This window comes from Lissotriton vulgaris, chromosome 5 (assembly GCF_964263255.1).
Source record: "Lissotriton vulgaris chromosome 5, aLisVul1.2, whole genome shotgun sequence".
Lineage (NCBI taxonomy): Eukaryota > Metazoa > Chordata > Amphibia > Caudata > Salamandridae > Lissotriton > Lissotriton vulgaris.
This window is the reverse complement of record NC_141693.1, coordinates 607,036,064-607,062,253: the sequence shown is the minus strand read 5'-3', so window position 1 is coordinate 607,062,253 and position 26,190 is coordinate 607,036,064. Positions and strand designations below refer to the sequence as shown.

Sequence of the window (26,190 nt, the reverse complement as noted above, 5' to 3'; positions counted from 1 at the left end):
TTATAAAGAATCCTCGAGGGAGCACAAACTGGAGGTCAATGCAGCTAATTGTCAGTATGTGGCATCCACAGCTAAAATGAATAATCCAAGAGCATTCTGGGCTGGGGCCTGGGCCGCACATGTTAATTAGGCACCCCCTCACCCCTTTGCTGTTATATTAATGCCGCTGGAAGAGTCGACCACTTTTGAGGGCTTTATAGAGTAGAGGAGGCTGGATACTAGGACTTGGTTCTTGATGGTTGAAACGTCTCTGGCTTTAATATGACCTAGTTCACAGTTGATGAAGTTAAGGAGGCAGTTGTTTTTTCCCCAGACCATAAGGCACCCGGACCCAGTGATATGCTGATTGATGGCCTGGGCCTCACCCCTTATTTTGAGATAGATAATAGTATGTGCACCCCTATTGCAGCCTATGATGCTGGAGTGTGGGGCGTTATTGACTGTGGTAATCTACAGAAAGAGGAAATTCTATTTCCTAGGAATGCATTATCCATCCCCATCACTTCCTCCTCTTGTAGTATCCATAAGTAAATGGGCTTTAGATATCTGGAAGACCAGATTAAATGAGCCCCTGCAGCACTATGGCTCTCGGCATGTGCCAACCCAGAGGCCACTCCCAATCTTGACATTACAAAGGACTGTTAAGGTCTTAATAAGGCCTTTAGTATTCCATGGCTGGCATATGTTTCAGGAACCCTAAATGTCTTGGTTATTTCCACTTTTTTGGTCAATCTTTTTTTTAATCTGACCCCAGGATAAGGAAGTTGTGAAGGCCCAGTTTTTGGCGAGTGTTTACCTAAAGAGGGAAGAGCCGGAAATGGTGAAACCTACCATGGGGGAAATCTTAATTTCAAAGTCAGGTGATGGGATGGCATTTTATTAGAGGGTGGTGCTAGGTAAATGGAAAAGGTCGCTATTATTTAGGTTCTGGGCCGGGATGATTATTTATTTATTATGTTTTCCGTTAGGCTTCCAACACGCTCTGCTATCTAAAATTTGTCCATATGATGCGGATTTCACTCAATCTCTTTTACATAGCATGTTTTGGCCAATTTTACATGCCTTCTGCAAGGTTTTTATTTACTTACCTAAAAAGTTAGAATTTTTTACAATGTAGTATAGCCATCGACACTTCCAACTGCTTCAAACAAAGAGGTTTGTTTTAGAGTTATTGCTTTCTTCAAAACTGTAGCTTTCTCCAAAACTGTAGCTTTCTCCTGGAAAATCATGCGTTGGTGATTTTATTATCTTTTATTCTAGAATATGGATTTTTACGCTGTATAGGTTGAGATTAATGAATGGCTGTGAATCTACTTTTATGCATGTGTCTCACAAGCGAATAAAGATTTTCTGACTGATTAACTTACTGAAGGGGCAGTATTCAGTCATTCACATTAAACTTGGCCAATGGCTAAAGCGGGATGGCCCACTGCTCCATGTTGTAGTGGGTGGAATTAAAAATTGAACGACACAGCAACAGATCAATGGAGGAAAAGGGATGGTTCAAACACCCCCCAATGGAATTATATTTCATATACGATGTTTGAATTAAAAAAACAATGTCTTGATGAACGCCAGGTCTAATACATCTGTACTACTTGAGTAAGGGAATTCGGTAGCAATATCTCTACAATTTCCAAAATGACAGAAATTTGTCAAACCTTTTGCCTTTCAGGAATAGACATATGGCCCCGTTGGCTTTTCTTGGGCAAGTATGTTTAGACATTCCTTGGCTTCCGTTCCCGAAATTCAGTCGATGCGAATAAGGAAAAGCCAGTAGAGTTAAAAGACGGTGATGCCTCCAGCTCACCTATGGTTGGGTTTGCGAGCTCAGAGATCCTATATTCGTCTTTCTTTCAGGGCATGTATTTGTTGTAGAAGGGCATGAAGGGAAAGGTGCAGATAGGGAGTATTTCCTTGAGGACAAGCCTGGCTTGAGTACTGTGCATTTTCCACTCCAGGCCACTCACACAAAATTATAGGACTGTGGCTGTCACGCAACAATCCTCCATGCTATCCAGCCATAAAGTGTTTTCTAAGGCACTTACAGAGACAAGGAGAGTGTATAATTCCACAGATTCTGGCTTCCCTGTTTGCCTTTAAAGTAAGCCTAGTACCAAAACATTGGTAAAAATGAAAGTGTTTCATTGTGATGGGCTCCGCTCTCTCTCTCTCTACCAGCAGGTTCAAGTTAGAAGCAAAACTAAGCCCTGGCAAAAATCAACCAATCAGGATCTTTATAGCCCTACTAATCACCCAGTAGGGTATCCAGGCGTTTGAAGGTCCCGGAATGCTCATTCGAACAGCCAGGTCTTGAGGGCTCACCGGAATTCCGGAAGTGAGATGATGGTCCGATGCTGTGTGGGGAGGCTATTCCAGGTCTTTGCTGTGATGTAGAAGAAGGAGCCTCCTCCGCTTCTACTTGAGTATATGACGAGGGTGTGGGCAGCCGATAGGAAGGGGGAGCGGAAACTTCTCGATGATTGGAGGGAGTTCAGGCGGGTATTGATATAGGTGGGTCTTGGCTGTGTAGAGCCTTGTGAGCCTTGAATTGGCATCTCTTCTATACAGGGAGTAAGTGGAGTTACCTTAGGTGGAGAGTGATGTGGGTTTGTCGGGGGAGGTTGAGGATAAGTCTGGCTGTGGTATTCTGTATGGTATGAAGTCTCTGTAGGAGGTGCATGATGATTCATACTTAGAGAGCATTGCCATAGACCAGTCGGCTGGAAATGAAGTCCTGTGTCATTATGCATCTTGTGTGCAGGGGTAGTAATTTGGATATCTTACGTAGCATGTGCAGAATACAGAACCAGGTGGAGGACACAACGTTGATTTGGGATTTCATGGTGAGCTTGTAATCAATGATGATTCAGAGGTTTCTGACATGGTCGGCGGGTGTTGGTGCGAGTCCCAAAACTGACGGCCACCAGGAGTCGTTCCATGGGTTGCTGTTGTTGCCAAAGAGAAGTACTTTTGTCGTGTCTGTGTTCACCTTTAGGCAGTTGTTCTTCATCCAGTCGGTGACGCTTCTCATGCATCTGTGAAGTTGTTTCTGGTGGTGGTAGGGTCATCAGTGAGTGAGATGATGAGTTTGTCGTCGTCTGTGTAGGATATTATACTTAGACCATGAGATCTGACTATGTTGGCCAGTGGGGTCATATATGCGTTGAGTAGCATGGGGCGGAAAGATAAGCCCTGGGGGACACCACAGACAATATCCTTGGGTTTGGAGGTGAAGGGCGATAAGCATACACTCTGTGCTCTTCAGATGAGGAAGTAGGTGATTCATTTGAGTGCATCCCCTTGACAGCCAGTGAGGTGGAGTCTTTCGTTGAGAGTGTGGTGGGATATGGTGTTGAAGGCTGCTTAGAGGACAACGAGGATCAGCCTGGTGTTTCTCCTCAGTCGATGAGGATTTGGATGTCATCGGTGGATGTGATCAGGGAGGTATCTAAATCAGTCCTACACTGCTGGAGGCAACACCTATAAGGGGTCCTAGGTGCATGGTTGGGTTATGGCAGCCCATCCTGCCCTGAAAGCAGCCCCTAGCCTACATCCTTCTGAGAACATGTTTGTGTGACAGAATTACTAGTCCAGCTTTGTCTACCAGTGCTGCAGTCTCAAGAAGCAATTCAGGTTTCTGTCTCCTGATGTTTGCACCTAGCCTTTCATGATAGTTTCTGCATTCTGTCTACCAATCCTAATTGATTTGATGCTGGTCCGATGTCTGGCAAACTCTGCCTCTATGCTGGCAACTTTTATGAATAACACACTTGTCAGGAAATCACCTTAATACCCAACCTAAAGGGCGTAGTGCAGTGATGCCGACCCCACTATCCTGCCAAGCACTAATATTATCTTTTTCCTCCTCCAGTATCCACCACGTAACTATAAGTTAAAGGACAAATATTGTCATGTTTTAAGTTTCTAGATGTTAACAATCATGTTATTTTGTGTAGAACCTCTCCATCCTGGTAGATTTTACAGGTAACTTGCTCTGCCTGTGCTTGCTTTACTAGGTGTACTTCAAGAGAGACAGCGAGTTGATCGAAGTGGTGCCAATGGTGGAGCCGCCTCTTGCTGCCGCAGGACTCCTAGATGGTCGGTTGCCTCGCAATTTTCTTCATCGAGATATGGACGACACCAAGATGCAACGCTCCCTTTCTCTACTTGACTTGGAGGAGCGTGCCCCATTGCCCTTCACTGAGGATCCCTACCCCTTCTTTGCCCTTGAGCGGGAAGTAGCCCCTATCCCCGTCACCGAGCCTGTGCCAGAGACGGTGGTGAGCCGTGAGTTCCCGCGGTGGGTGCATACCACAGAGCCGACCTACTTCTTTCATCAGGCCCACTTGCCCATGAGCGACGGCACCGTGGAGGTGCGGGCCATGCTTACCTGGACTCTGAACCCCCAGGTGGACAATGAGGCACTATTTAGCTGTGAAGTGAAGCATCCGGCCCTGTCCATGCCCATGCAGTCCGAAGTTACGCTAGGTAAGCTGCTTTCTATGCTCCATGGATGATGGTCCACCTCCCTCACACAGCACTATTGCATGCACGTTCATTGCCGCTGCCTTGTATGTATCACTGGGAGTCAAGAATTGGGAGGAATTGTAAGCTTGGATGTCAGAAGATGAAAAATAATAAACGTAAGATCTAAGAAGCTAGAAAGTAGAGGAAACTGGAAAGAGACAATGCTTAGCTATTAAATAAACACACAAAATAAATATCCCTATTCACAATTCTGTGTATCTGCATCAGAAAAGCACCTATTGCCAAGGCAAAGCCAGTCCCAAGTCTGAGGCCCCTGAGGGACATGACCACATCCATAACAGCCTCTTGGAGAAAATGGATAGCACATAAATCAGCATGCGGCTACCTGGCAGGTGATAGTGGTCTGACTGTTTTCTGCGGACTCACCACAGAGACTGCATAGGGTGCCCAGCTTTATTTTGAATTGTTTGGTGATGTAACTACCATGTGTCTATCCCAAGACTCTCCAAATTAAATACACAAATGTAGGTGCTACTGCATTCACTGGAAGCAATTTCATATTATACTACCATCTTTATACCATAATATTTTTCAATCCTTCCCTTGCATTCCGCTCAGTCTCAACGCATCTTTTCAAGTTCTAAGGGGCAGATTTATAAGCCCCTTGCGCCTCTTTTACGCCACCATTGTGACGCAGCGGCGGCGCAAATTCAGCGCCATGGTGCGGGGTACTTACAACGTGACGCATCTGGGAGATGCGTCAGGTTTTAAAGCCCCGTGCCACATGTAGGCATTCTTGCGCAGGGAGGGGGGGGGGGAGGCGTTCCGGCGCAGGAACGCCTCCTAAAAGTGGCTGAGTGAAATCTACAAGATTTCATGCAGCCCCTTTTAGGGCCATGCTTGAAGCAGGTGTAAGGATTGACGCAGCATTTTAAGGATAGGGCATCCCCCGCGCCTTGCTGGAGCTGCGTCACGCTTGCGAAGCAACTCCAGCAATGCGTCGCCTGTACGGCAGCAGATGCGTCCCGCATCTGTCCATTTTTGCCCTATGATGCGCCGCATTGTAATGTGGCGCATCCCTGGTGGCGGAGCCATGACGCACAATAACTGGCGTATCCCTGCTGATATGCAGGGATGCGCCAGTTATTGTAAATCTGCCCCTAGTTGTGTACCCTACCTCAGAAGATGCTGCGACATGTACTTGTTTCTTTTAGGAACTAGAACAGTGTTTTTATGTTCCCACACCCTCCTTTCCTCCAGTGGGTGCAGGTCTACATTCTACACATTCCTCACCGGCTTTGCTCACATGCCTCTAATCTGTCTTGAGCCTCTTAGAGATTCGGTCACCAGTAATGGACACAAAACTCCAGGCATGGTCTTCAATACTGAACTCTTAGTCATTGGTGGCCTCCAGAATAAGGGCACAATTATCCAGAAGTAGCCTCTAGTAACAAACATAGGGGCATATTATCAACGCTGTGCAAAAAATATCGCACAACGTTGATAACGTGGAAAAATCTATCGCCGATTTCACATCGCCTGTTAGCAGCGTATTCTCAATGCTAAAGCCAACAGGTGATGTGAAATCGTCGATAGGTCGCATTAGCGCGTGAAAACAAGCGCTGTTTTCACGCGCTAATGTGCTCCTTGATAATATGGGGGGGTGGATTCAGCTTTATGATCCACCCCCTCATGTTAGCAATGCCTAACACGTACTAAAAGCAGGCGTTGGGAGACCTGCGATAGATGCATTTATCGCAGGTCTCCTTCTCCCAAGGCCTGCCTTGTGAATAGTGCAATCCCACCTCCAACCACATTTTACATGTGGTTGGACGTGGGAACGCCCACCCTGCATCTCATTAGTGTTATTCATCGCCCCCAGCGTGGGGGGCGATGAATAACGCATGAAATGCATCGCTAACCGGAGTTAGCGACGCTTTGATAATGCACCTTCTGGAACTGGAGATGAGTCATTAGATGAAGCCTCCAGTATTGGATGCAGTACTCCAGATGTGACATCCAGAGCTGAATACAGTTCTCATTGTTCCAGTGCTAGACATAATAGGATGATCTTTCGACACCATACTCTACGTAACCTCCGTATTTGGGTGCTCTATACCAGGTACTACACAGTCATCTAAAAAAGGCTCATTGGTCAAGCTGACTCTTTTGTGGTATTTATACCACAAGCAGCAGGGGTTTGGAAAGAAGATGTTTGCCTCGCATGCCTTCAACGTGTAATATATTCCTTTTCCCATGACACCCTTATTCCTGGGATAGGTAACATTTCTTGGAGTTCAGCACTCTCAAACATGGGTTCTATCACAGCAATGAGTGCAGAATATCAACATGCAGCATTACTGGGAACATAAAGTTCACTACCGCTATATTATCAAAGTAAGTACATATAGGTAAAAGTAGATTTACTATTCTTAACTCCACACCATTGTACCTTGAAGCCATGTATATCATGAAGCTGCAGATTACTCTAGCACAGCCTTACATAGGACATGGGACATGAGGGGAAGGGGGGAAGAAGAGGACAGAGATGAGAGAAGAAATGTGTGGGAAATGAGTAAAGGTACTGTAATTAGCTAAATAAACACGTCAGCGCAAGGGACAAACCAGAAATGGGTAGAAACGCAGAAGTATTAAACAATAAAGCAAAAAGTGGAGATGCAATACTTGAAATAAGCTTTGCAAGTGATAATTATACTGGGCTGCTTTCTAGTGTATCATGTGTTGGAGACAAGGGCTAAACATATGCTTATTGGTCTAGGCCCTACCCCTAGAAGAATAGTTTACCCTAAACTGCTGGGCAACCCTTACCCTCTAAGCCATGCCATTGCATGCCTTGCAGAATGGGTGCAATGGCATGGAATACTAAATAGTTCAATGCTCGGGAAAGCTACTCTGATTTCCTGAGCAGGCCCCTGCAGTACAAGGTGGTCCGACCGTTCAAGGCGGGCCCATCGAGCCCAAGACCAATGAATATCTGTGCGATCTGGGAGACGCAGGGGTCCCTTTTCACATTTTGCAGGGGGGTCTTATGCCACTGCTGTTGGGACTCATCCTGTCAGTGGGGAAAACAAACACCCATCCTGGTGTAAGGGAGCAATGGAGGAACATGTTGAGGTTGTGGGTGGAAGATGATGCCCACCAGTGGTAGGAGCAGCACGTGGCTGGTTCAGCAGCAAAGGAGCAGGCAAAAGTTCTAAATATGCATTTAAAAGCCAGAAAAAGAAGGACAGGGGATGCAACTGAATGGCTGTGGGAGGAGGGTGAAGTAACACTAGTAACACAGAGAGCAGGGTGGGCATCATCACTGTAGCTAGAGAAGAAGACTATGCATGCACTCCCATGGAGTGCTAAAAGCAAAAGAAACAAGTAGCTCCCTGAATGCAAGCAGGGGAGAAACACAAGACATCCAGTCGGAAAAGGCGAGGATGAAATGCTCCAGAGGTGGCACAAAGAAAGAATATGAAGGACAGAATGGAAGCGAAACAGACAAGAAGCCATCAAATCAAGAGCAGGATGGTGGCCCCAGCCCCAATATATGTATATAGTTTAAAATATTAGGAACAATAGATCTTTTCGACAAAAGGCAGCTAAATCTGTCTACAGGTGAGACCCGAAAGGAGGGCAAGGAAAGGGTGAGTACTCTTCATTACAGTAAGCAATTAACTGTAGCTCCCAGACACGAAGCCTTCAGTGCAGTCCTGGTGCTGGTAGAAGGTCCTCTCACTCACAGAAATGTAGAATTGGGGGATAAGGAACAGCAGGTGCTCCCAGCCTCTCCTTTCCCTTCCTGCTTCTTATTTACAGAAGCCATCTGATCTTCCACGTGTACAATGTGCTTGCTCAGTGTTGTTGTCTCTCTGTTTCTGCCCAGGGGATATTTGAATTAATTTGCAGCTTTGTCTGCGCCACTTCTGGAAGCCGAGCTCTGTATTCTGCTGCCTCTTGTGTTTAGTTTAGCTAGGAGTTTCAATGTCTCTATCATGCCTCTCTCATCCTTTTCTTTGCTCGATACACCTTTCATTTCTTGCTTGTGTCTGTGGAGGAAAACATGCAAACCGCGCATCATTTTGATTGTATCTGAGCTGCCTTTCTTTGCTTTATGTATATCCCTATGTGTTTGTATGCGGACGCGGCCCGTGCAGGTTAAGAGCAGTGGGGAGGTGGGGCCGGGTGTGGGGATTTCGACAGACAACGATGAGGGAAAAATCATTATTTATTTAATTTTCCCTCGAGATCTTCTGTCGAATCCCCCTCCCCTACCCAGCCGGCCTCACCGGTCTTACCTGCATGGGCTGTGTTTGTTTGTATGTTGTGGTATGTCTATACTGCAAACCTAGCTGGAGAACAATGAAGCACTGTACGTAGCTATAAACACAGACAGGAACCATGCCAGAAGAGGGTATGGAAGTTCGCAGACTGTATACTATAGCATTGGAGGGAAACTGACATTTCTGGTGCTGTGCCAGGAGCCTGAGGAGTGGAAAGGACCCTCTTAGCAATCAATGAGTCGTTTATTGCACCGGTGTGTCCTTAGCTCAATCCTGAATTGGTGGAGTGATGATGCAAGCCTGATCTGTGGAAGGATATTATTCCAGATCCTCAGTGCGTAGAGGCAGAAAGCTTGTCTGCTTTTTTTTCTTTGTCACACTTCTTGGCTACAAGCCAGGCTATGTCTTTGCTCCCTATCTCCTCTCCCCTTTCCTGTCTTCATCTGCTCAAGCACGTCAAATGGTGTATTAGATTTCCTCTTGAGGAATGCATTTCATTGAGGCAAACCAGGAATACCTTAAGCACAGACCTCAGTATATCTTTTAAAATCAACTGACGTCCTCAAAGTAAAGATGGGGAGGAACAGTCAGAGATTGCGCTCTGCATCATAAAAGTTTGTGAAGACAAGAGGAGTCACCATAGTGGCTTCCAAAGTTGTGGTGGAGAGCTTGTGCTACAGGCATTGGAAGGAGGGCTGCAGGGGGTGTTGCAGCCCCTCATATAAACGAAGCTGGAGTTCAAAAGGTGAATGAGCAATAAAGATGCCTTTAACTTTTGTTGTTATCTCGTTATATTTACTGTGAATTCAAAGGCAGGTTAAATGTCCGGCTATGTCTTCTGCCAAATTGCTGCTTATTCTTTTTTACACGTAGATTGGTGTATACTTTTCTTTCTCTTACCGCAAAGTTAGAGGATTTTCTAAAGTGAACTATCTGGTAATGTTGTTGGGGCTCAGGGAGTGTGATAAGAAAAGCTTAGGATGTCATTTTTTTCTAACACAGCATTTAGATTCCTATAAAATAACTGTACAGATATTTTAAAATATATCAGCAGCTAGGAAAGCAGATTTTAATAGGTTCAAAACATATCGATACACTTTACTTGGTGATACGCAAATGGTACATATTTGCTGAAAAACGATTTCCACGCATTATCCTTTGTGCGCTGTATGGTTTTAGCAATAAAACTCCATGTCAGTGTGACTTTTGTGGCAAGGACAATGGATAATCGGCTGTATGTAAAGGACTGTGTTCTATCTACCACACAGTGCTTTAGTAGCATGTTTGTGGCAGGGTATTCCAAAACACATTACTGGATGCAAACACCCTTACCACTCTCCTGCCGAATGGGCGGGACTCATGTGCTGTACATGTTCTTTGTGTGATTCTTGGATTTTTCAAAATCCATATTGTTGCCAGCACCCCCACAATTGTTCGAGCACCACTGGCTCCTTCCCTCCTTTCTGTTAGAGACATACAAATCGGCTACTGGTATATATACTTCTGTGTTGTGGTATAATTCAAGCTGTAGTAGTCTTTTATTTCAAATTTAGATCTGTTAGTAGTGTGCAACTGGGGTGATTTCTGTGTCCAAGGACTCTTAAAAGAACACATCCTGATGTGCTGCACCTGGCCCAAGTGTAGTCCTCCTGTGCACTGCAAGTGACTTGACGTGTCATTTCATGGGCAGTATTTGTGTTTCATCGAAGTCTAACAAGATCTTAAAAAAATGTGATGTCCTGAGTTTAATTTTATATCAAAGCAACTTTAATTCATCATTTGGAATTCAAGTGTGTACAATGTATGTTAATTTCTTATTTTGCATTCCATGATGTCAGGAAGTCCCAGCACACATTAGACAGGTGCAGTGCGCACAGGAATTACACTTTAACCTCTTCGACGTGGCGCAAATTCCGCCACGGTGCGGCAGAATTTGACGCGTGCGCAGTTCGCACACGAGCACCATGACGTTGGACGGCCCCCGGCATCGAAGAGGCTAATGCTTTCCTTTCTGTTAGTACAGTCTGACCTCATCACTGATCCACAGTACAAAAAGCTGATCTCTGAGTTGAGGCACGAGAGTCCCTTACCCCAAGGGCAGCAATCACAATCCTGCGATAAAGCTCACTGCTCATTTCAAACGAATGTGGATGCCTGTACAAAAGGCACCCTCTTTAAATAGGGGTGAGTCCAGTGTTTAATTTATGGCAGGGTTTGCCGATGCTTAGCAGCGACCCTTATTTGTAAACACCGCCGCTTATTTATGACAGCGGACCATGTGGTGGCACTGACTGTATATTTTTGAGCAGGGCTCATGAACAGCAAATTCAATGTACTTAAGAAAAATGCAATGGGTCCAGGACATATTTCCACTTTTAGGTGTCCTGAAATAGTCAAAATGTCACACTTGTTTTGAGTGATGAACAGTATTTGGCATTGCTGGCTGGGACAGTGGGTAGTGCCAGCCACAAAGGCCTCCTGAGAAATACCTTGGGGCCCGGCACTCAGATTTATACAAATGAAACACTAGTTGAGTCTGACACATGCTATCGGATGGAGAACATTACATACCTTCAAAGCGATCATTGGTGCTGGGAACATAGGCCCACTCTGTCTTCTAGTGCAAGTCCAACACCTACTTTCAAGAAACATCACATGACCTTCTTTGACTGACGGGGAGCATCAAATGCTCCCCATCATCAATGTGATCTCCAGCAATCTGAGGACCCCTGCAAATACCTGCCCAGCATCACCCCAAAGCCACAGGTGTCACAACACCCACATTTCCCGCAGATTGGGACTTTTCCAAGGAAGCAAATGATATTCACAGGCAGAGACTTAGAAGTAATAGTAATAATAGGACTAAGATCTGGGACGAGAGCCAATGTCCCCGCTTGGTGGAGCTGTTTGTTTCTGTCATTAGTTAAAGAGTGATGAGTGTTGAGGGTGGAAGGTCAAGCCCTAATCACTTGCATCAGACATTTCCCAAAATTCAGTTACTATAGACAGAACATCTAAAAGTCCTGGAGATGTTATTCATGCACTGCCTACCAGCCTGCATACCAACCAAATACAAACTGATTGCCAGTTCGGGCCAGACTTTCCCTATTGGAGCTGGACCAAGATTGATTTGCATATGGCTAGATCTAATCTGAGGTGGCATGGTAGATAAAAGGACAATGGGTCGGAATTCTACTCTCAGTGATTGGCAGTGGTGAGACGTATTGCAAGTTCTGTGTTTCATGCATCACCCTAAGTGACCAAGGCTATGCCCGGACGTGGGTTCCTTGCTCACTGTGCCATTGGAACAAAGCTACACCCAACTAAAAAGACACAATCAAGCAGGTCTTTGGTGACTTTTGTTCTGGTTCAGGGAGTACCTTGCTTGGCAGTTGGGGCAGAACTGTTCCTAATGGAGCATGTCAAAGACTGATTTGCATATGTGTGGGTTGATCTGAGGTGGGTAAAAGATCGATGGATTGGAATGATACCCAGAGAGATTGACAGTGGATAAACTTCTGGCAAGCATTTCTCCCATCACCCTTTGAGTGTTTACTGGATACTAAGAACACAGAAGTCAGACGAAGAATCTGTAGCATCCGTGGATCATCTGCTGTAGCACAACCAATCAATCAAGGCCTATGCTGTGTGAAGAATGGATTGACAGGTTGTAACAAATACCAAAGACCACAAATAAGACAGTGTATTGAAAGATGTAATTTTTAAAGGAAATAAAAAACAGAATTAGATTAGGAAACAACAACCGATGTTATTCTAATTGAGCAATGTAACTGTAGGGGGCAATGCCAATCTGTGACAGTTCAGCTACATGGACAGTGCCAAAGAATGTTCTATTAAAGTCCACTATTGGACCAGACAATATCTGTGGCACGCAGTCAGTATCCTGTCTCAAAGTGGTTATCTCGTCTCAAAGGGGGTAATGGCTGCTTTTGGGGATCAGAGCAGCAAGTTAATATACACAGTATGTATATACTATAAATAGTATATACACATACATACTGTGTATATACTATATAAAGAATATACATACATACATACTTGTATATAACCTTGCTACTCTGATCTCCTAGAACAGTCCTTTGTGGGGGGGTTCTGGTCCATATGAGAATGGCACCCTCAAAGTACTCTCATGCGGGTCACAGAAGAGAAGGGGGGTTGTAAAGTGTTTCTAAAAGTCTGCATCGACATGTGATCAAGCTTCGTTGGAAGCGAAACGCGTTATGGCGGCGGGCTGACTGAAGAAATAAAACACCCTGCGTGAAGCACGAAATTTGGGTCTGCTTTTCGTCATTGTTTTCTCGGGTTGGAGCCCGGTTTGCGGTGGCGATTTACTTCCACTATATAAATTATATACATACATACATACTTGTAAATAACCTTGCTACTCTGATCTCCCAGAGCAGTCCTTTGTGGATGGAGCTGGTCCATATGAGAATGGCACCCTCAAAGGAGTGCGAGGCAGGAGTGATTCTTGATTGCCAGGAACTACACAGGCTACACACATTGGACGTACCCTAACAGCTCAGTAGGGTAACCTACCTACGCACCAGTGACCCACAAGAAAGCTTAATGTACATTACTGACACCTAATTCAAAAAGGAGTGCGGAATCACGTCCCAATTGGACCCTCAAAGTACTCTCATGCAGGTCACAGAAGAGAAGGGGGGTTGTAAAGTGTTTCTAAAAGTCTGCATCAAAGTGGATGATTTTGTTTTGAAGGCAGGGCCTCTTTTTCACCATGCCAGTGAAGCTTGGTGCCCTTTGGCACCTTCACAGCAGAATGTGCTCCTTCTGACCAATGAAATACACCCACAGAAGATGTACAGTGTTTTAACTGTAAACAAATATGTGAGGGTGCCTAAAGTTTTTCTTAGAAGCCCAAAGCCGGAGCTGACTAATGTTACAATTGCCGAATACCAAGGCCGCATAGTCTTGATTCCACTGCATGCCTTTGTCTCCTACCACCATACACTCCTTGCCCCTTTATTTCAATCTTTCTGATTCTTTTTCATCACTGCCTAGTTGCTTTGCCTCTGTTTCCCCATCTCTCTCTCCCTTCCCTTTTCCTCCTTTTGTGTTTTTCTCTCTTTTGCTCTGGGTCAATGTCTGATGAGGAAAGATAATTGCCAGTCCCCAAAAAGGAGTGCCATTGGGCCACACCGTCTCATATTAAGCACTGCAGGTATCAATTAACTAAAAAACTGAAGACCTATCACATGTCTTCCTTCCTACACAAATCTTTCGGCATCGTAGTACATGTCCAATTTAAAAAAAAACATTAATAAAAATACTCTTCCGAACTCTAATCACTCTGGTGTCAGTGAAGAATGCAGCAGATTCATTGCAGCTCAAACGTAATTGACGATACACTTAAGTCTTAGTCAAAGTCGAATGCTGCATTGTGGTGCTGCCCCTTCCAGAGGCGTGAATACGGCCGTCCGCTTGACAGCTATTAACACCTTAGACCAACGGGTGGGCTAGGGCATTCTATCTATCTAAAAAGGTAAGGCAAATTTTACAAGGTGAGCTTAGCAATTATTCATCATTCCACAAATTAAGACCAGACAGCAAATCACGAGCGTGAGACTGCACACCTGTTGGTATCGATCTTGCTATAAACAATGGAGGAGATAATGGCGGCTACCGGGGCCTCTGAGGTCGCTACGTAGAGTAGGCCCTAAACAGTTTTAACATTTCGAAAATGTAGCTTACGTCACTGCCTCACTGAATGCAAATGCCCAAGAGAGCATTCGTCCTAATATGCCCTCAGATGTCATCATTGCGCGAGACACCCACACCTGGGAGGCGACACAGTAATGTGTCGCGACACACACTTTGGAAAGCACTGATTTACAGGATCCCATCCTCCCTTAACGACAGATCCAGCTACGTAAAGATAGACAAATACTCTTCTGCATCCATGTCACCCATGCCTCCCTCAGGTGAGGTGCCTCGAGGCTGCATTTTGGCCCCTACTCAACTTCACGTCTACTTTGAACTCTAAAATAAAGAACTTAGACGATAAGGCTTGAACTAAAATCACGCAGCTTTATCCAGAAATCTACTAAAAATAAAAAAATTTAAAAGACGTCTCAACCAATCCTAAAAAAATCTGCAAACACAGCCACAAAACGGACTCTCCAATCACTTCCTTGAAATAAACACACAAGTCTGCTTTCCTACTCACAGACCTCATCACAAGCAGCACTGAGGCTTACACTGGCTCTATAACCGAAAACCAACTAGGAACCTTACCCTTGGATATAAATAAATAAGATAGTGCAGAGCTTCATCGCAGATGACAAACTACCTTCAAAAGCACATAAATAAAAATACTGTAGATTAACCACCCTGTATTCTGACCAGAGAGAGGCAGGCAAACTGTACTTTAGCTCCTGGGCGTGTCGGCCTTACCTCCATTCTCATATTTGGTCACCTCCTAATTTGTAAACAAAAAGTGAATGGGCCCTGAATTTGTATTAGAGGCCCTCCAATGGCACTACGGAGTCCACGCCACGTGCTGCCCGATACCACAGCTGCTTAGTCTTCATTCTCCCTCATGCACCTTTCTTCCGCCGCCCTACACTTCTGTCTCTTTATTTCAGTTTTTAGGTATCCTATCTTCCTCCTTCTTTCTAACGTTTCTGATTTTCTCTTTTGCTCTGGTTAAAATTCTGAGGATGGAAAAGAAGTCCAAAATAATGACAAATAAGTGCTGGTGCTCACCACCTGTAACCACCGGCACAAAGTAAGCACTCCATGGGGGTGACGTCATGCTGTGGAGGGAGGCCTGGATGCCCCACTCTCTGGTTGTAGCTGGTCCTCGGCAGTGCATGGTGCGCACTAGAAAACACCCTTCACCCCCCTTGCAGAACCGACCACCGTTGCAGCTCGGCGTTGATTGGAGGCTGGCACGCCGGTGGCAGCTGCTGCCCACGCGGGAAGGGGGCTGCCTGGGCTCCCCACAAGCTGCATCCATCTCTGGGTCTGCGGCGGGCGCGCAGTCTGAGCTGCCAGCCGTGATGGAGGTAACGGGCCTCTAATGGGCTTTGTATGTAGATCGCTCGCCTCCATCGCTTTGGTTTACAAAGCATCGCGCTTTAATGTGTTTCTTGTTTGAAGAGAGCCCGGCAGTAATGCGGCGCCAGGTGAGAGCCTCCCGTAAATGCAACACTTCCGGCCTCATTTACTGCAAAATGAGACGTGAAGGGGAGGAAAGAAAGGGGCCCGGCTGTTTAACACTAGGACTCTCCCACCCTGTGTGAAGTGGGAGACCTGGAGCTAACAGCAGTGATAACCAGGGCTTTAAGTGGACCGGGTCTCACAGGTGCTGAGCACCGGCACGTTTTTAAAGGGGGCCTCGAAACAGGTCTCTATCGGGCTCTTTTTTGTGCCCTGGCACAGGCCATCCCGAACTGCAGTGACAGAGGCTCATCGACAGGCCCGGACTGGCCGTTGCGGGCACCGGGAAATCCCCCGGTGGGCCGCATGGTTGGGGGCCGGGTTTGTGCCCCTGGGGGCCGTTTTTGTTACAGGGCCGTTTTTGCAGCTATGCTGCAGAAACGGCCCTGTAACAAAAACGGCCGAAAACCGGCCCTGGCACAGAGCGCGGTCGGACCCCCCTCCCCCTCCTCCTCCCGGAGGGGGGGCGGCCGAGCACTTTGCCAGGGCCGGTTCTGGTTCCCAGTCCGGCCCTGCTCATCGAAGTGGGCCGTGCTCACACTACTCACTTCTCACTGGAAGTCGTGGCTTGATATCATGCTAGGTGAGCGTTGTAGGGGAAGGGAAATCCTTTAACAAGAGTCATCCTTTAAGGAGAGTCATTTTTCTCTCTGGATTTCCCTTTTGTTTTTGAAACTCAGTGGCAGCAACATTGTCGTGGTGTCACCAGGGCTTTAGGTGGAAACGTTTTCAATATTATATACAAGTCATAGTTGCTGCTTATTTATCTTATGCAATTAACAACCATTGACATAGCCAATAGTCCTGACTTTTTTTTTTCTTAACACAGTTTTATGTAGCGCAAACTTGACCCAAATCGGATATCAGAAAGCTGTACATAGCACTAGTTCCATTACATGAGGACACATTCATTTTTGTTAGGCACGGGGAGATTAAGTGATTTGCCCAGAATCACAGGATATTCAGCATCATTGCTGAGACTCAAACCCAGTCCCCCAGATTCGAGGTCGACCTCACGAGCTGTTAGGCCAACTCCTCTCCCCATTGAAGAGGGGAGAGTACCTGCCTTGTTGGAGGTATGATGTTACTTGTTGTATCATATATCTGGATGCAATGACAGAAACAGCAAACTACAAGTCGGGTGGCACACTATGCTAAGCACAGATTTTTAGCTTAAGTGTTTAAGCCACGCCCATCATTACATTGACCACGCCCCTTTGAGAGACCCCCCAGTTTTCTTCATCCCACTTAAAGCCCTGGTGCTAACCTCTACCACTGTGCATCAAAAGTGGATGAATCTTCAGATAAACGCCCTCTTTGAGACCACAAGCAAGCCTATGAGACAACTGGGTCTGAGTGACAAAGAGGTAGTTCCAGGGTGTGAGACTCATAAGTGAGACTAGTTTTTCAATTGGAGGTGACAGAGATTGTCATTTCTCATTCACCACAGCCAAGTGACCCCACGTGTGAGTCCACCATGGCTCTGGCGAGAATAAAGTGTCAAGAAAGCTAGTTAAAACACAGGTTACAAATGCTCAACCACGGCCATTAAAAACACTGCCTCGCTGTACAGCCAGATGAGCTCTCTTGCTCACAGAAGCAGTTGTCAAAATCTTAAGAAACTAATATGTTGAAGTTTCACATCCCACGCCACCAGGCAAACTCATTGTCCAAAGTAGCAGATCGCCGAAGGGGCACATTTTCACGTTATCATATACAAATTCTTTTAGAGGGGAATGTTAGAAAAATAAAAATAAAAAATAAAACAATCCAAATACAGACTAAACTCAGACTTAAACGGAAAGGTTAAAAAGTAATACTTAAAAAACAATAGATACAAATTCAACGTTATTTGGCGTAAGGTTAGAGTCGTGGTGGTTGATGGCAAGGTAGAAAAAATAATGTACAAGTCTGCCTTTTGATGTAGTCTCCCACAATATAATTTTTGTGGTGTAGTGTCTCCAATGAAATTGGGGTCAGTATGGTGAAATATAACCGTATTGCCTCAAAGTGTAAGGTCCAGTTGGAGTTCTCCTAAAGGCAATGCTGGGCTCGTCCAAACTATCTCTGAGTTTCATATTTGTTAAATATCAACATACCAGTGGTGAGTCTGTATGCATCTAAAGATGAGCAATGTCTGAAACACCATTGTGGTGGCCAAGGCTCCTTGGTCTATATAACCACCTAGGTGGGTTGTATGATCCTAGCAAGGGTGTCACCAGGCCTTTGTCACCAGCCTACTGGACTACGGGAACGCGCTATACGCAGGAACCACTGCCAATCTTCAGAATCGTCTCCAGCGCATACAGAACACTTCTGCACGACTCATCCTCAACATCCCTTGCCACAGCCACATATCCGCCCACCTGAGAAACCTCCACTGGCTCCCCGTCAACAAAAGGATCACGTTCAGGCTGCTCACCCACGCACACAAGGCGCTCCACAACATGGGCCCGAATACCTCAACACCCGCCTCTCGTTCTACACCCCCACCCGCCAGCTCCACTCCACCAGCCTCGCCCTCGCCACTGTCCCACGGATTCGCAGAACCACCACCGGAGGAAGATCATTCCCCTACCTGGCAGCAAAGACCTGGAACACCCTCCCCAAACACCTACGACTGACCCAAGACCATCTCACCCTTCAGGAAACGCCTCAAGACCTGGCTCTTCGAGCAGTAGCGCCCCGCCCATCACCTTGAGACCCCCACGGGTGAATAGCAAGCTCTATAAATGCATTGATTGATTGATTGGGTGTTGGCTTTGAAAATGCAATTGACTCGGTGGGATGATATAGTGGAAGTGAAGCACAAACAAAAATGTAAAATTAACTCATCTTGATGCTCAGTAAGAAGCAACTATCCAACAAGCACCATGTTGGAATGAAGTACCAACTGCCACAGATTGGAAGCACTTTTTTTTGTGGAGTTTTATATAGCACAAATTAGACCCGAAGGTATCAGAGCGTTTTACATGAGCACCAGTTTTGTTACAGACAGACACATTCATTTTTGTTAGGCATGGGGGAGATTAAGTGATTTGGCCAGAATCACAGAATGTTGAGGGTCCCTGCAGAGACTCGAACCCGGTTCCCCTATTTCCGATGTCGACCGCCCTAGCCGTTAGGCCACATTCCTTTTTGGGGGACATACTGGTAGTGAAATTCCTGATCTATTACAAAACAGAGGAAGTATAAGTGCCTTGAAAAATGTATGGAAACTGTGGTCCTGAGTATGATGGGGTGGGTTCAGTGAGCGGAGGGGCAGGATCAAAGGCGTGGCTAAAAAGATCACAATATTATTTACTTATTTGTTGGTCTTTCACCTTGAGGTAACGGCATATAAATAACGCACACCTTAAATAAAAAATACATTCAGGTTAAACTAGTCAGTGAGAGATGCGCTATTTTATGTTATGAAATCTCCATTGGTTAATGTGACTACTGCACGTTTTTGTATGGAACAGGCCCACAGAATCTAATTCTGGTTGGTGCAGTGGCAAAAAGTGATATGTGTGTTAGTTTTATGAGTTCCCAGCCTGTGACTGAAAGCACTGTGAACACCTAAGTCATTATCTTAGGTGTACATTATATGCAGTATATGCAGGGTCACAGGTTCTATGCGTTTGCGCTCAATTTTTGCATAATTATATATTTGCTGCATTTGACATATAATCCATCATCTAATGCACAATCTGCAGATTTCTACAAAAAAAATGTTTGTTAATAGCTCAAATGGTTCAGAAGTGACTAAGAACGCAGTGACACATGCTGCCTCGCAGTGGAAGGCACTTTGCAAAGTTTGATTGGTCACCATTCTGTAGCTTATTGTTATATCTGGGTGTCAAATTGGTATTAATGAGGTGCACCTAATGCCCAAACTATCACACGTTTATAAATGCCCAAAAAATTAAAGTAATACTAGCACACAATGTGCCGCATAATTGGCCTTTTCTTGACGTATAAGTTACTCAATCCAGCCATTTAATTTGGCCCTCCCTTATTGCATAATTCCAGTGGCCTTGAATATAAGGTAGATGAGATAAGATAGTATTAGATAGAAATTAATATGCTATAGCTTCCACAAAATGCACAAAAATATTTACGTATAAGAGTCAATAAAAGTGCTTCTAAAATGCAGATTTTAGTAATATTCAGGATAAAGCCAGGGCAAACATTTTTTATAAGTGTCTATTAAAAGCATGCACTCTGCAGGTCAGTTGGCAACACCCTTGCAATTCCACTCAAAAATAATTTATCTTTGCCCTAAGGAAGCTTCAAGTGAACATACATTAATTAAAGCCAAAATCACTTCCAAGCAGCCTTTACATTTGTAGATTAACCATTTGCTCATATTTACATTTCTTTCAGGCAGCAGACATCCTAGCAAGAAGGCTGGTTTCTTGTTTAGCTGTCTGTCCCTCCCTCGGCTTCACAGCACAAGAGACTCCCTCCCATCCACTTCAGCTGAGGCGTCTCAACTTTAGAAATGTACTGTCTGGGATGATTGTCTTTTTTTAAGACAAGTAGGGGAATTGTTTTTATCAAATGAATAAAGTATGGGCACTTCATGCCCTAAGATCCTGCCTACTTTGACCTCTGCGAAATAGTCATCAGATTTGAATAGAAAAGTACCATTGACAAATGTTATGTTAAAAAGCCTCTTAAAGACTGGGTGCTAAAGCGCTTAATTTGTAAAGAAATAAAGAAATATAAGTGTGTCGCTGGTGCTGTTCTATACCAGTATTGCCAAGTGCCAAGTTTGATTTGTCTTGATTCCACTACATACCTCTTTCTTCCACCACTCTACACGTCTTAAATCTTTCTCTTAGTCTAATGTTTTTTATCCATTCTTTCTCTTTGTCACAGTTTTTCTATTTTGTGTTCCTATTTGTTTTTTCTCATGTATTTTACCCTTTCTCTCTTTCTCAGGGTAAAAATATAATGATGAGAAATACAATCCATTCACCAGAAATGGGTGCGGTTGGTGCCTGCCAGCAATCACTGGCACAAATTAAGCACTGCTATACCGCAGAATATTTGAGAAAAGTAGCTAGTGATTAGTCTTTTAACTTCCCTCTTTGGCAGGGGAAGCTCGGTTCTAGTAAACAATTAGTTTTTTCTTTTGACTGTACTTAAAGTGAGTTTTGAACCAGGGCCCAGATTTGCTAAACCTTTGTATCATTCAGGGTGATGCAATGCAACGCAAAGGCTTATGTAAGATTTCCAAGGCCCTCTAGAGGCAATTTGCACTGCATTGCGTTACTTTGTAAAGAAATGTGACACACTGCCACTGGCGTAACGAAAAGTGAGGGGACCTCCCTGCACGGTACTTAGGGGGGCCCCCTCAGGGCTCAATCAGGAGCTCTTCCGGCCAGAGTTCAGTGCTGAGGGGGCCCCTTGGAGCTAGGAGCCCCCCCGCACCGCATGGGCTGCGGGGGCCTGTGTTACGCCCCTGCACACTGCAGTGGCTTGCACTTAGTTGCATTACATTTTGTAGTGATAGGTATTCTATGGGTGGAGCATGGGCATTTCCATGCATCCAAAAATGGAATTTGTCACAATCCCAAATTCACTGAAATCTATAAATCGAGGTTTGCTCCAAAATAGCACAGGACCCTGATCATGGCATAAAATGAGAAATATGTTTCTCCTTCTTACTCTTTCTATGCGTGTTGCATTCTGCATGATAGATAGAACAAAGAAATTGCCCCTTAAGATTGTTTTTCATAAGAAGGTATCCCTTCCTGCACAAAAAACATCCTGCCCATAATGCAGGCACCCTTGCACCATGGTGCAAGGGAGCCTTTATTGACACTAAGCAGCCTCAAGTGTGCTAGCACAGGTAGGGAGCTAAAGAGTGTCATATCCAATATATTTTAAGCTAGAACATCTACTAAATGGCCCCAACTGATTACTGCCCCCCAGCAGAAATGAACCTTGAGTCATCCACCAATGACACCCAGCCACCCTAAACCACTGCCTGTGAAAGGTTTGTTTTGTGATTTGCGGGACAGGAGTCACTACTGTGAAATACTGTGCACTCCCTATGATGTTCTCCTCGTGTCCTTGGAGACTGAAGAGGCGGAGATGTCCCCATACGGGGCGCCATGGTGCAAGGTTGCAGACTGGCTTCTCAAGCCCATCACCGAGAGATCAAACACAAATTATTCATAAGTGCTGAGGAAGCCATACTACGCAGTGTTTCTCATTAAATATTGACGTCGCTCCTGGAAGGGACATTTTGACAAAATAATGGCTCATGATTTGTAAGGACAGCACGGCGAGGGTGAGAGGAGTCTTTCTTTTAATGAAGTGAGACACTTGTTTAAATAGGTCGGTGACTCTGCGTGGAGGTGTAGGTGGGCGAAGAAAGAATTGTGTTTAATTATACAGGGCTTATACCTAGAAGGTTTTGGAAAAAAGAATGCCTCTTCCAGGCTGCAGACTCACTATCTGCTGCTGCCTAGAGAAAGGGGAGATTTCATGACCAGTACTGAGCAGCAGGGCTTTAAGTGAGATAAAAAAAACTGGGAAGTCTCTCAAAGGGGCGTGGCCAATGTAATTAAGGGTGTGGCTTAAAAAATACATATGCTAAAAATCTGTCCTTAGAATAGTGTGCCGCCCGACTTGTATTTTGCTGTTTCTGTCATTGCATCCCAATATAGGATACAACAAGTAACATCATACCTATAAGTCACTACTATTGGCTTTGTCAATGGTTGTTAGTCGCATAAGATAAATAAGCAACAACTGTGGCTTGTATATAATATTGAGAAAGCTTACACTTAAAGCCTTGATGACACCATCACAATGTTGCTGCTCCTGAGTTTCAAAACGAGAAGGGAAATCGAGAGAGAAAATGACTCTTTAACCCCTTGGGTGCGGCCGCGATTCTGCACCTGTGCGGCCCTTTTAATGAGTGGGCGGGTTCATGACAGCCCCCAGCCGTCATCGGCACACGCCCACTGTGATGCATGACAGACGGGGGCCGTCATCAGCATGGAAGGGGTTAAAGGATTTGCTTCCCCTACAAGGCTCACCTGGCATTACATCATGCCATAACTTCTCCACTAGTCAGAAGAGAGCAGTGTGAGCACGCACACATCGATGTGCCTGCTATCACTGCAGTCCGGAAAAAAACGGACGCCTGTGCCAGGGCACAAAGCAGAGACGTCTAGAGACCCGTTTCAAGGACCCCTTTAAAAAAACTGCTGGTGCTCAGCACCGGTGAGACCCGGCCCACTTAAAGCCTTGCCGAGCAGCCAGTACAGGTGAATGACTGGCTTTTGGGTCAGTCCAAAAGTTTGGCCCTGATAGATGGGCCCACTTGAAAGGGCAAGTGCGTTGGCTGTTTGGTCCAATCACGGCCCAGCAGACCAAAAAAGAAAAACAGCCCGCACAATGCCACTTCCAAGCTGGGATCTTGCAGCGCCAGACTGACCGAAAGGCCAATCCAGCAGTAGCGGGTTACTCTGGCAAATGGTTGGAGCTGGGAACTAGGCAGTCTGGTGCATCAGATAAAGGAATGAAGGCAAGCCAAGACTCTCGCCTTAAAGATGGGACTCAAAAGTGCTCCTCCTTTCCAAGACGATGCATGAACAGATCATCCAGGCCTGGTTCTTTGTTTCTGCTTTGGTACGTGTACACTTTATTTTAATAATGATATAAACAAGAATACAATTACCAGAAGGCAAAAGACAGGAATGGATCATCAACTGAATTCTCACTATAAAAAAATGTCCTGCTTGGCCTCCCCCTTTGGAGCCCCTTTGTGCCACAATTGTATGCCTGCAGAGTTTGCAGGAAAGGCACTATTAGAGTCTCCTCCTGTCTAGGGGGATCAGATGGGCAGCAGTTTCCTGCTTCATAATTTACTAATGTGTGAGATGAAAGAGCTATCCTGCAATTGGTGTGCCCCAGTGACTTGGATTCAACGGGTCACCGTAATAATGCCAGGGAACCAGCTCTTGTACCACATTCCAACTTCCCTTTGTCAGGGATGGGCAAACGCAGGATGCCCCACAATTGTAATCCTTCAATTCTGTTTTTTAAACTTCAGAGTATTAATCCTTCAATTCTGTTTTATTTTTTTGGTTTACCGAAAGTGAAATACATATAATTAAGAAGCATAGAGGGACAACGGGTGTCTATGTCACAACAAACACTGTTGCCATTCCGTCACTTTTGTGGGCCAACCTAATGCGTTCTGGTAGCAGGATACTTGGTTTTATTTTATCGAAAGAATTAGATAATACAACAGGTAGTGGTGGCCATTACTTGTAGACTGTAAGTCCAGTACCAGCAACAGTGCCATGATGACTTAGAGAAGTGCAATCCTGAAAGAAAACGTGCATCACCGAGCAGAAAATCCAATGGCCAATTGCAATGTCTGAAAACATTCTGGTACTTAAATGCCTATTTGAACAGGACGCAGAGTCACCTGTGCTGTGACTGCCAGGCCACTCAGAGCAAGACATTATTTCTACTCCTCTGCCTTCATTTCACACCCTGATGGGTTCAGAACGTTGTTTCCTTGGTTAAGTCTATTGGATAAACTAGACTGATGCACCTGATGAAAATTATTAGTAAAATAAATTAATAAAAAGCGAGAAGTGGAAACATGACACCCTTCTTCACAGAGTGACCTTGAAACCGAGAGTAGTCCTACCCTGTATCACTCAAAGCATGACCTACATGTGAAAGTTTAAAAGAAGACTTCAAAAGCGCTTCCACGCCTCGTCAGGGTTAGGAAGCGCTATATAAATACAATTACGCTAATATAAATATCACCAAGGACGTCGTGCTCTTTTACCGTGTTGTCATTTCAATACACAGTGCCTTCTGGGAGTTACAGTCCTCGTTGACTTTAATCATCCAATGGAAACCTAAAAACAATGATTTGTAAAAGAAAGCCACGGATGGAGCTTTGCGCCCTTGGTGACTTGGAGTCGTCTGGTGTCTTTGCATGCACAGGACAGGGTGCCTCGATTTTGGATTCCGTCACCAGCTCCAAAGCCGGTGGCGTGTGATGGCGGCGCTCAAGGCGCCGCTCCTTCAAGCTGACGCCAGGCCCCACATCCGGGACCTCGCGCAGACTTAAAAACGCGGCCCTCTGATTGCTTCGCAACAAGTCATTACCAGGCCGCGGGTCCCCGCGCCCCGGCGCCGAGCTCAGGAAAGATTAGCAGATGACTTTAAATGTGCTAATCCTGCCGACGCCGTCCTGATCAAACATTCCATTGAGCGTCGCTGGAGCGCCTCTCCTCCGGCGCTCCCGCTCAAACATTTACATTTTCATGACAAAAATACACTCCTATGATAATTTCAGTCACGAGCCGCCGCAGCGGCAGTGAAGACGTTTCATGTACTGACATTTATCGAGCGGCCTTTATTCTAAACATGGCGGCCGTGCGGGCCACGTCAGAGCCGGCGACGACGGCCGCCTTTGTAGCCTGCAACCACAGAAGGGGCAATGGGAACCCACCCACCTAATGTTTACTTTCTCCCTTCATGCAGAAGGGCTGAAGGCTATTGAAGCAGTAATTCACCCTGGGTCTCATGGACTGCTGAAAACCATACACTGAAAGCGTGCCTGAGATCACGCAATGCAGTTATACTTTTCATATTTTTTAGGTCGAGCCTAGGCAGCGCATGCGCTGTCTCTCGGCATGCTGTATCTTCTCTTCCATCATGCCCATCCCTTCTTCTGCTACCCCTGGTGAATTGACATTCATGCCTAGCTCCCCAACACCCACTGCTAGAAACATCCGCACTCAGAACCCAAGGTCTTCTGAAACACCCATGATCCAACAGCTCACTGGTGTACTGCACTCCTCCACACCACACCCTTGTAATGATCCTCTCCCCACATACAACCCACGTCCTGGCAGGATACACCAACAACGCAACACTCCAACCCACTCTCCTCTTCTTCCTACTACAACCTTCCTAAGGCAACAACTTAAACCGTCCAAACAATGCCAAGAAAGCAACACAGCATCCACATCATTCTTCAATTCACAAACCTATAACTCCACTATGTCGACACCCCCACTCTCCTGTCTTTGTCAATCACCCGAGCACTACATTTAGAAAAAGTATCCCAATCATCTCAAAACTAACTATAAGAACCCAGAGAATGCGCTTTCCCTGCCCAACAGGTAAAAACAGGGATCAGCGTATAGGGAAAAAACAACTACCATGTTTG

General features: G+C 45.4%; 1 protein-coding gene across 3 annotated transcripts in view; it reads left to right on the top strand.

Annotated features, from left to right (window-relative positions):
- The window catches only part of IGSF21 (immunoglobin superfamily member 21), a 1,410,224-nt gene that overhangs the window by 1,160,660 nt on the left and 223,374 nt on the right, over nucleotides 1-26,190 (top strand). For all 3 annotated transcript variants that reach the window (XM_086920143.1, XM_086920145.1, XM_086920144.1), the window contains exon 6: nucleotides 4,020-4,491. In XM_086920143.1, the coding sequence (XP_086776269.1) occupies nucleotides 4,020-4,491 (472 nt within the window). The remainder of the gene's footprint in view (nucleotides 1-4,019; nucleotides 4,492-26,190) is intronic.